The 11,912-nt window shown below is 36.2% G+C and overlaps 2 protein-coding genes across 20 annotated transcripts in view; one reads left to right on the top strand and one right to left on the bottom strand.

Moving 5' to 3' along the window:
• The window catches only part of LOC110382380 (phospholipid transfer protein C2CD2L), a 76,432-nt gene extending 67,426 nt beyond the window's left edge, over positions 1-9,006 (bottom strand). For 15 of the 19 annotated variants that reach the window (XM_064042407.1, XM_064042406.1, XM_064042405.1 and 12 more), the window contains exon 1: positions 8,722-9,005. The gene's annotated coding sequence lies outside the window, so the exon portion shown is untranslated. Of the gene's footprint in view, positions 1-8,721 lie in introns of all 19 variants that reach the window. The other 4 variants (XM_064042396.1, XM_049850025.2, XM_049850026.2 and 1 more) reach the window with 1 other exon arrangement.
• A 964-nt stretch (positions 9,007-9,970) lies between these two features.
• LOC110381475 (DNA polymerase epsilon subunit 3) lies at positions 9,971-10,459 on the top strand. Its single transcript, XM_021341819.3, has one exon. The coding sequence runs from the start codon at positions 10,032-10,034 to the stop codon at positions 10,389-10,391; it is 360 nt and encodes a 119-aa protein (XP_021197494.2). The 5' UTR covers positions 9,971-10,031; the 3' UTR covers positions 10,392-10,459.
• Positions 10,460-11,912: the final 1,453 nt, after the last annotated feature.

The following is an 11,912-nucleotide window of genomic DNA, read 5'->3' on the forward strand; positions in this document are numbered from 1 at the left end:
TGGAGCGACTGCCTATCTGACCTCCTCAACCGGAGCAACCACAGCAACCCTCAGATACGCCTTGGCAAAGACTGGTCGTCAGCCTATCTGGCCCTTGACTTCTCGTGACGACTGGCGATCAACGACATGACAGTCTAGACCACAAAAACATGCCTTCTTCTTTTTGAAACACGGAGGAACTCATAATGACATAGATGATCACCCATCTACGAAAACACACTGTTTGTTGTTTAACTTTTCATTTATGTCTTACTAAAAAGGCTTTTTCAAAGATATGAGCAGATGGCACCTCTGAAATTGATATTTTCGGTGTTTTTTTTGTACTCTTGTTCAATAATTATAGGTAATTCAATTGTAATAGACATATGTATGTGTTGCTGGGAAGTTTGTTCTTCACCGCTTCTTCTTTGCATCCATAACACTAGGCAGTGGCGAAAGGAGGGTTTTAGGGGTGGCCTACTTTCAATAAACGTTTTTGATTTTGACTTTAAGTCTCTTACTTACTTATCCACGAGGTCTTCAAAAGTCTACCAGCTGAACAATGTGAATGACTGGGCTGTGACCTGCTGACCTTGGACTGTAGACACGCCTTTCCATCTAATTTAATATTGAATGACTTACACGTGTCTTGTATGTTTGGAGTTTAGAGGTACTTTAGAGGATTTTCTTGTTTCTATCGTGGTACTTATAGTTAAGTTGGAGTATTGTATGATTTGAAGTTTAAAAAACCTAGGGCCTTATACGATGCGTGTGAAAAACCTGAGCGGAAAATCGGTTATTTGCAAGCGCCCTTATCTGTCTATGTTTACCTACTAATATAACAAAAAGGAATATTTTTTTGTTTTATTACCTAAAGGCCTTGAAACTAATAAAACGATTTGGAAAATTCTTTCACACATGGAAAGCTACACTCTTCTCGAGTAACATAGAGTATATTTTATCCCTGTCTTAATATTCTATAAATAATTTAATTAATTCATAGCGGGGATCGGTAAAAAGACTGATGATGACGCTGAAGTAAGTACATACTATAATTAAAAGTAATATACCAAGACTAATTCAAAACATTGATAAAGCTAAGAAATATTTATATTTAAACATGGACGCGTGCGATACTACACAGGTTTTCTTAGCCGTTCATAAAAGTTGCAAAGACAAAAGAGAGTAGCAGCCTCTTGAGACCAAAGTGTTCGTCACACTTCAGAAAAATAAGATATACTCAAGGAGGCCGTCTACTCTTAAAGATTGAAGTTTTACATGATGAGGATCTGATATTAATAGAAATACTTCTGTCGCGTTCTTATGGACAAGGAGGCGTATTAAGAAGTTACTCATCATCCTCCGCGCCTTTTCCCAATCATGTTGGGGTCGGCTTCCAGTCTAACCGGATTCAGCTGAGTACCAATGCTTTACAAGAAGCGACTGCCTATCTGACCTCCTCAACCCAGTTACCCGGGCAACCCGATACCCCTTGGTTAGACTGGTGTCAGACTTACTGGCTTCCGACTACCCGTAACGACTATTAAGAAGTTACTAAACCTTATTTTTATGGAGTTGTATCACAGATTACTTCTGTTATCTGTTGCACGATTTTTATAGTCCCACTGCTGGGCTGCGGCCTCCTCTCTCACGGAGAAGGATTGAGCATTAATCACCACGCTTGCTCAATGCGGGTTGGTGATTTCAGACTTTATGGTCCAAGTTTCCTCAAGACGTTTTCCTTCGCCTTTTTATCAGCCATTGGTAAGATATACTTAGAAAGTACAAGAATTTAGGAAAGTAGAAGAATTTGTTTAAGCAATTAATCTACTAGGCTCTATAATGGACTGGCTTATCGATGATCAAAGTACTTACAGTTCACAATATTATGAAAAACATTAACACAGTGGGTATAACCTAGCTCCCTCCTGGTTACCACTCCCCCATAGAAACGAGAATACAAACAAACAAATACACTACTTAATGTAATTAATTTGAAAATATTAACTTTACTAACATCTATAATAATATTATAAAGCTGAAGAGTTTGTTTGTTTGAACGCGCTAATCTCAGGAACTACTGGTCCGATTTGAAAAAGTTATTTCAGTGTTAGATAGCCCATTTATCGAGGAAGGCTATAGGCTACTTTTTATCCCGGTACGGGAAGTAGTTCCCATGGGATGCGGGTGAAACCGCTGGCAGAAGCTAGTCATAAATAAAATTAGATGTTTGCTGCGCTTTCAAGGGAAAACAACTGAACCGATTGAGATGAAATTTGGCATGGAAGCGGGTGAGAAAATAGCCTCTATATAAGTTAGTTTCACCGCTATCAGTTTAGTCGTTTTATCGTTGAACAATACCTGGGAAACACACTCACTTAATGATAAGATGCTTATCTTATCAGTTGTAAGAGAAAATAACTGTTTCCTTTCCTTGTGTCTGTTGGTATGTATCCGGCTCTGAAACTCAGCTCATTAACCTTTTCCCAACTATGTTGATGTCGGCTTCCAGTCTAACCGAATGCAGCTGAGTACCAGTGTTTTACGAGAAGCGAATGGTACCCGGCTCTGAAACTAGTGTCTTCAAAAATTAAGCTACACTGTTCCCGGGTATCATGGGCTATATTTTATCCGGGTACGGCAAGAAGTTCCCATAGGACGCTGGCGAAACCTCAGGTAATAGCTATACTTTAGCCGTCTGTCTGTCAGTTTAGCACTTGTCTAAAAAATTACAAATTATGACGTTGAAATAAGGTCCATTTTGCAGCCACACTTTTTTTACACAAGTGTTTGACACATGTTTAAGTTTTTTAAAAGCATAAATCTTTTAACGGTTTCCCACCTACCAAAAAACGCCCTACATCAAAAAGTTTCTTTAAAAAACGAGAGAAACCGAAAGAAATATCTTGTTTTACTTAGGTACTACAACCACGTTTAAGGAAGCTAATATTGTAATGTCAAACAAGTCATACAAAGCGTTTGTAATGACCGTGACCCAACAAACATGTAAATACAGCACTACATAATAATTGCTATTTATTTGTTTCTATATCGACCTTCGGAATAAGTACACAAATTATCTTGCTTTAACGCATTTTCCCTGTACAAGAGGATAATGATATGTTCCTACTATTTATAACAACTTTGTTTGCTAAATCTTTAGTTTCCGTAACATTTATGTATTTACAATTTTTCAACATATTGCTAACTTGCTCATAATACTCCTTCCCTTATTACAATTTTATTCATGGTCGGTGCAGCATCTTTTCTTCTTCCATATACCTATCTGCCGTCATCTCACAAGTAACATTCTTTCTAGCCATGTCGACTTTCACACAATCCATCTATCGTTTCTTTGGTCGTCCTCTTCCACGTTATCCATCCACATTCATGACTTCAATCAGTCTTATTCAACTAAAAAGAAATAACCATGTTTTAGTCAAAATTTATCAACATTTTAATGACTAGACTCGTTAACACTATTATTTCTAGGGACAAAACTAGTCTCTTACGAAATTGAAAATCACAGTTTAAATAATATTATCTTGTAAAGAAAATGGCCGAAAAGCAATGACATCTGACGTCATCTTCCCCGTGTTTTGACGAGGGTAAGTCCCATGGTCCCTGAGATATTATGGCTATGAACAAACATAATGATATTACTTGCTATTATTGGACAATAGCCTAAATTGTATGGTAGGAGCAACATTTAGTCTACGCAACAGCTATATAAAATTAAGTAGTTCAAGGACAAAGTGTTTTAAGAAAAAGTTATGACAACAAATATTTACTTGAATAGTTTTCTTAATTCCCTTTTTATATAAAGGGAATCAAAATTAGCATAAATTTATAAGGGTGAGATGGACAAATGCTATTGTATGTCCCTGGCATATTAAACCCCATCTTAGCTATAGGAAGAAGCTGATGTTTTGAAGGCAATGGGACAGAAATCGATGCTCGCAGATGCTCCTATACCCTATACCCACCTAGTCATTAGAAATATTATAAATGCGAAAATAGCAGCCTTTTCGTTGCGCTTTTACGTTAAAACTAGTAACTGACGTAAGTAATTTAAATGTACCAAAGAGCCTGGGAAATGACATAGGCTACTTTTAATCCAGGTGCGGGAAATAGTATATTCGCAACGCAGGTGGAACCGCGGGGAACATATACATGGGCTTGCAAAATATACCTATAAAGACGAAAACTGTGGCAATTGGTGGCAATACTTCATTCTACGTCAAATCCGGAAAAAAGTCATATTTCCCAAAACTGTCAAGTCAAAAAACCAGTCCTATTTATTCCCAAGTCTACACAAATAAAAAGCTAAATGATATTCTCCTATCTTCCATAGACAGGATAATCTACAAACGTTGACAACTGACAAGTGAATGCACGGTGGGGTCAGTAAAAAAAAAACTAGAATTTCTGGTCGTTATAACCTTTGTATAACCTCCATTTTTGGACCAAGGCTATTACGTCAGCTTTTGGACAATTCGTTAAAATAATTATAGGTTAACACGAGCCTCGTGTGTGATATATTATGTAATTTGTTTAATTTATTATTTTAAAATATGGTGTCGCTTGGAATTACTTGACGAGCGGCTAGGAAAATCAGAAAATGATTAATTTTAGACGGGGTGGGTCTTGATGAAATCTTTTAATGAGGGTTTTCGATATTTTTTCTGCCGCCAGGCCGGCCACGCCGGCGCTTCGTATGCGTCAGTTCCAAACAGCTGTCAAATAGTATGGAATTGTAGGTGCCGAACTTATTGTTTATTGAAATTCTGTTATATTGGAAGTGTTATTGATTTTATTATGGACTACGGTCAGAATAAGGTTTCCGAACTAAAAATTGAGCTAAGAGAGAGGGTGCAAAAGTCACTGGTACTAAGGAAAAGCTTGTTGAAAAATTTGTTAACACAATATGATTTAGTTTTTTTTATTTACTCAACCGCAATAGTAAAACAATAATGCAGTGCTTTAATTATAAAATAAAAAAACACTAAAATCGTTCACTAATCATAGTAAAGATAAGCACTTTGACAGTTACTTGGACCTGACGACTCGGTGCTGCCACCTCGTGGACGCCATTTTAGAAAACCCTCATTGATGGGCTAAGTAGGAAATATTGGGCGCATTATACATGGCATTTGATACTAGAATATCAGAACAGTTTAGGGATCCAATGAAATTCTTCAATCCAACATTCTTGAGTATGGTGATTTATGACCCAAATATTGCATATCAGATGGGCGTTTTTTCTACTATTAATACCACGTTTAAATAAGAGTTATTTTACAGTTAATTACCTACCAGTTAATCATATATTGACAAGACTGAAAATAAATAATAATTGTCATAATATTTCATCGTAACTTCATGAAAAACTCCAAAGTGTCTGTTTTAAAACTATAAATCAAGCATTTTAACAAACGTGGACAGAGAAAATAAATTCTTTTTAATAATAGTATAGTTGGTCGTTTCAAGGCTGAATAACCTGTTTCCAATGACACGGTGACAATAAAAAGTGCCGTCACATAACATTATCTATGGAAATACGCGGCAAAGGCATGTCGTTTTTGCGTTAGCGTACGTACCTATAAGAAACTTTTTTGGTAGTTCTGTGCCAACAAAGGTGTATAAAAAAGCTGCTATTTTCTGAAGAGCCTTATAATAGTAAACTTTTTTTTGTGTTGTTAGAGAGGCACGCTTGAAATAAGAAACCATGATTACTATTATTCTTCTTCTATCTACATAGATTTACGACTACATGGTTTTATTTCGCCTTCTGTATCTGTCGAATTAAGCGAGGAACTAGTTTGTCAAGTTTAACAGTAATCAAATACACATTTACACACTTAAGTTTTTACTGAGTCAAGATATATGCTTTTACCAAAATGTTCTCTCAATGCCGAAATTCAGTCCTGGTTTTTTGGACTCATCACTTTCATGAATTTACAGCATCAGACCGTTTAACATTCATTGGCCACTTGATTCACTCTATTGAACAGGACTTAGGATTACCTACGTCCTCCTTGTAAAATCAAAAGGACGATCGAAAAAACATTATTTTCGTAAGTTGGGGACCAACGGGAATACACTTTCAATAACACCTACAAGGTGGACATCCAGAAGTTATTGAAAGTGACTTATAAAGATCGCCGTCGACGCTGGATGCAGGTCGCCTCCAACAGGTATCTGTGGAGATCTAAGGGGGAGGCCTATGTTCAGCAGTGGACGTCCGCCGGCTGAGAAGATGATGATGATGAACTTCTGGTACAGATCGTAACTTCATTGAATCCATCCATTTTGATACTTGAATATTATCTTGACAAGTCTATCATTCATTTAATTCCATCACGTGCGTTGAAGAAAAAATACAGGCACTTATGTAATAAAAATAATAGATAGGTACCGAATGTTTCATAATTCATAGTTATTTCAATTACATACCTACCTAAAATGAAAATAATGTATGCCTACTATAGTTATGTTTAAGCAATGTTCAATGTTATCTATTTATTCGTGACGCGGTATCACGGTTTAACCAAATCTTTTTTTTACTACAACTGTTCCGTCTATTTTTATTTTGATGTAGGCTAGTAACAGTCGCGAGCTTCGATCATAAGATTAAGCAACGCTTGACGTGTTGTGGATGGGTTACCATCTTGTCATGATGAGTTCCTCCGTGTTTCGGAAGGCACGTCAGATGGCGGGTTTCGGGCTGCGGGTTGTTCGAAAGAGATACCGCGGCCCTGGTACATGACCTATGACGGAACATGACGGTTTTTCGTCAGTACGAGTCTGACACTCCCTCACCGCTGCTAACCCACAGCGTGAGGGGTCATTTGATGATTTTTGAAGATAAAAAAAAAAAAAAAATTGGCGTGTTTCGCCAAGTAGTTAGATACCAGAGTCTAATATCTAGCTTTACTAAGGGGTATTGGGTTGCCCGGGTAACTGGGTTGAGGAGGTCAGATAGGTAGTTGACTACTAGACAACTATCGAAGCTACATTAAGAGTAGGTTGTACCATGTAGCTGACACTAACCAGCCGTCACATAGTGAAACCCACCCTTAAACAATGACTTTGGAATAGTTCCATTGGTGTGTGTACAATAATAGTTTATTGATCAATTCCTACGCTGAACTGGCGATCAGGACAAAAGATCAATTAATTTATTATTACTGGTTTGACGAAACAAATGGTTTAGTTCTCATCAACAATGACTATAGACCATTCTATAGTGAGTTGTGTTCATTGTGAAAATAGACCATAGTAGCAGTTTACATACTTATAACCATGTGCAAGAAAATAGGGTCCTAGGTTAGATGGCCGTCATCATCTCCCGAGCCTTTTCCCAAACTATGTTGGGGTCGGCTGGCAGTCTAACTGGACGCAGCTGAGTACCAGTGCTTTACAAGGAGCGAGTGCCTATCTGACCCCCTCAACCCAGTTACCCGGGCAACCCGATACCCCTTGGTTAGACTGGTGTCAGTCTTACTGGCAAGGATGACTACCCGTAACGACTGCCAAGGATGTTCTATGACAGCCGGGACCTACCTACAGTCTTCAAGATCTTAAACAATACGTACCTACGCAAATAATATAGATACCTACTTATGAAGCGGTAGTAATGCCGTTTAGAAATTCTTGCGATATTCTCTAACTCCGAAGAAAGAGGTTTATCAACAACCGAGATAATACAGAAACGGCGCCTATTGTATTCAATGGTAACAATGTCTATATACCTATCTATTTTTAGAGCTGAATCCATCAATGAGATGTTTACGCGCTGGGTTTTAAAACAACCGCAATGTATAGGTATTTTCTTCTATTTATCCGTATACGTACACATGTACCTATGTAGGAATTTTTTTTTAAGCGTCAATCTCGGGGACCTTACATACAGGAGTGGAGAAAATGTTTAATTTCAGTTTTGATACCTCATTTATCGAGGGTTGCTATAGGCTACTTTTTATACGGGTGCGCGGAGTAGTGAGCAGTACCTAAGTAGTTCCCTTAAACAATTGTCGGGAGTCAAAATGGAAAATCTTTCAAAAATGAGCAGGATAAAATTCTTATAAATATGGGTTTCCTTTTGGGAAAAACCCACACCGAAAGAAAGAACAGCCTGCATTTGGAATCTGCACAGCATAGGTTGGTACCAAAACAGAAGCTGTCGAAATAAAACTACGCCAATCTTAAATGCTTAGTTAGATTAAATTATGACTGTATTTGTGTTCAATTAATGGTACATAGGTATGTCCCGATTTATCAGAAAAACCATTAAAAATGTAATTAACAACCCTACAGATCCTCCCTTTTGGAAAGCCGGCTAAAAATACCAAAAACTGACTATCGTATCGGAGCTAAATAAAAAAAAAAAAAAACGTTTTTTTCACACGTTCTAATTAAGCTTTTGTTTATAGTTAACAATTAGGTAAAACATGAGTTATCTACAAGATAGGTCTTCTTTATCGCTAAAAACAATGGAAATATTTTATTATAAAAAGAATTGGTAAATCTAGCGTATGTATTTTATTTTTATGGTATTAAACACTATAGTTTGATAAATAATAATTTATCCTTAGCACCCATTATCCTTTTTGAAAATAGAACGCAAAATATCATAGAGATTATGTGACCACCACAGGAACGTTAAGTAGGTATCGATTTCAATTAAAGAACGCCAACAATTACATTTCATAAAATGAATGAATAAAACATCAATCTCACCTCATTTTAATTCCGAAAACAATTCCATTATCATCGCACATAACAGCAATGTTTTCAGTCAAGCACAAAATTAGAATTTAAAAATTGAAATAAACTGAAACCTCCGACAACACGCGAACTGTTTACGAATTTTTAGTAGTTTAGTTTATTATTTGTCACGTTTTTTTGTTAAAAAACATCAAAATAACACAGTGTCATACGCTAGCGTGGAGATCGATAAGTCAGCGCGCGTTCGCGTCCCCTCCCGATTGAAGCCGGTACCGCACTGGCAGGCTTGCTCTGACAGCCATTAAAACATACCTCTATTATGTAGCCAACTTACAAATACAAAATGGCGTGCTTATTTGAGTTTGCGCAATGCTTGCTTGAACTTTTATACATAGGAAAAACATGTTAAATCCCATTAAAAATATCCTTTTAATCCGATTTACTAAAGACTTGCTCACAAAAGATTTGGAAAATAACTTGTCCGTCAATCGGATTGCTTAGGGGTGCGTGAAAATCAATATTTACATAATTCGTCTGTTGTTGCGGGTTTTAGGGTCAACGACCTATTAGCAGAGAAAAGTATTTGCGGTTTATTCTTAATCTTGCTTTAAGAAGATCTTAATCCATGTGCGTGAAGTTGTTACCTCGTTTCATTGACCGCATGCAACAATATGTACGTACCTATTACCTACGTATCTACTACATATTGGATAATGTGAATGTTTTTGCAAATCCATGTCATTTATTTATTTGCTTTTTCCCATCAGATCTGTTTTTGACACGTTGCTCTTCTGATCTCCTCAATCGAGTTATCCGTGTGCTTGATAGGACGAGTTGATCTATCTTCTGACTTCTGCCTACCTTTCATATGGATTAGATAAAAGTCGCTTCATGTGGTACACCGGTACTTTGTAGCATCTCATTATGCTGCAAGCAAACCCCAACACTGCTGGAAAAAGTTAGGCTGATGACGATCTTCTAAATCAAAATAACACAATACCTGAGAGACGGAGAAAAGAGCCTTTTTTCCGGATGCGGGAAGTAGGTGCCTCGGAACGTGGGTGGATACACAGGGAACAGTAGACAGCCTGTCATAAAATACAAATGTATTCCAGATATTTTAATCACTTGGACTTTTTTGCTGTCCGTACTTTGAAAATAAATGTATTTATTTACTGGATTTGTAAAACCCTTGCGTGAACAGGAATGGATTCACACATTTTGTTTGACATTGTCACTTTGACGTTTCTTTTCTTTGTTGTCAAAAACTTTTGGCGGTTATTCCTGCTGTTCCATGTTTCAATCACGAAAATAAATAAATAATGGCTGAAAAACTCGAGGACCTGAATCTCCCGATGACTGTAGTCACGCGGATAGTGAAGGAGGCGTTACCGGAAGGAGTTTCTATATCAAAAGAGGCGCGAACCGGTCTCGCGAAAGCCGCTTCGGTTTTTGTGTTGTATGTGACTTCGGCTGCTACAAATATTGTGAAGAATAAGAAAAGAAAGGCTCTTACTGGTCAGGATGTGTTAGACGCTATGCGGGACATAGAATTTGATAGATTCGTGGAGCCTCTTAGCGAATCTTTAGAACAATACAAACAAATGGTATCGGCTAGGAAATCTGGTGCCGGCAAGAAGAAGGACGAAGGAGAGGAGGTGGAAATGATAGAAGACGACTAATGTGATATTCTGACTCAATAGTGTTAAGTGTATTTAAGTATTTTGTTAATAAATTGTGTTGAAATTCAGTTTGTTTTTTGATAACCTAAAAATTCTCTAGAGTGAGCTTGCCACGGAAACGCCAGTGTTTTTAAGTCAGACAGATAGTATAAGTTGATGTTATTTAATTAAATGACTGGGTTGAAAGATTCATTAAGGTATAAGTACAGAGACAAGAGTACATGACTGATGAGTCACAAAATTAATTCTAAGCCATTTCAGGTGCATTTTTAAATTAATTGCTTCATTCTAGTCCTTTGACCAACTGTTTCCGTCTTATGGACATTTGAGAATAACTTTAAAACTGGTAACTGATTTGTGAAAGTAAAAAGGGGATAAATAAAAACACCAAATAGTTTTGTTCGTCACTTTATTCAGGATTAAAATCTGTTCAGAAACAATTGTGAAATAACATTGAACCGACATTTTACACCTCAGGACACCTACCTCTAGCTACAGCCTATGTACAATCTCCGTCTTCCTCCTACCTTTGATATAACGAAAATAAATATCCATATATCTAATTTATCATTTCCAATACTATTATAATCTAATTTATAATTTTTCTCTGGTTATAATTCTTTTTAAATTTTACCTTTAATACTATGAATTTTAGAGAAAATTGGAAAGAGCTTATTCTAAAATAAATTGTCATTAGTTTTGTACGAGCTAGTCATAGTACTACGGGAAGCAAAGCCAAACAAGTTTTATTTATTTCCGAAGGGTATACAATATCTGTCAAAATCATCCCTTAGCCAAAAACCTGCTGAATAGACTCGATTTTTCCCACATGAGAAATATTTTAACAGATGACATTTTAAGGTGTAATCCCACTGCAGATTACTGATAACTATTTCTTCTACAGCTGAAAACTTTATAAAAATAAACTAGGTTCTATGGCTCATTTTGTTGCAAGCATCTTTTATACTATTTTCCTCTTTTTATCGCAAGTACTACAACTTCAGAAAAGAGGTACTAAATAAATATAGGTCCAACTTATACATTTTTCTGCAGTGAGATCATCAAATCACTATGGTATCTAAAATAAAAACATTAACATTAAGTTTTTAGCTCAAACCATTATTTCTGAAATATCTTGCAAGACAAAAAAAATATATACGAGCATTTTATGCTAATTTAAACATCTACAATTAATAATTATTGTTTTAATAGACTTTTAATGCCAGACTTTGTTTAATATAATATTTATTTTTATAAATTCTAAAGAGCAGGTAATTATTATCTTCAATATAAATAGTTTTGATTTGTTAGTCACACATAAAAGTTTTATTATTTAGAGAAATAAATTTAATAAATCTTACAATAAAATAACCTGTGTTTATGTAGACTTTGTAAGAAATATTTAGGGGGCTTATTTTAAACAGTTCGGCCATATTGTTTTTCATGATTTTCGCGCCGGTATGTGACTAACAAATCAAAATACGCATTAACTTCAGTACTGGTGTTCAAGTGTTTAAATAA

The sequence above is a fragment of the Helicoverpa armigera genome, chromosome 28 (genome assembly GCF_030705265.1).
Source record: "Helicoverpa armigera isolate CAAS_96S chromosome 28, ASM3070526v1, whole genome shotgun sequence".
NCBI lineage: Eukaryota > Metazoa > Arthropoda > Insecta > Lepidoptera > Noctuidae > Helicoverpa > Helicoverpa armigera.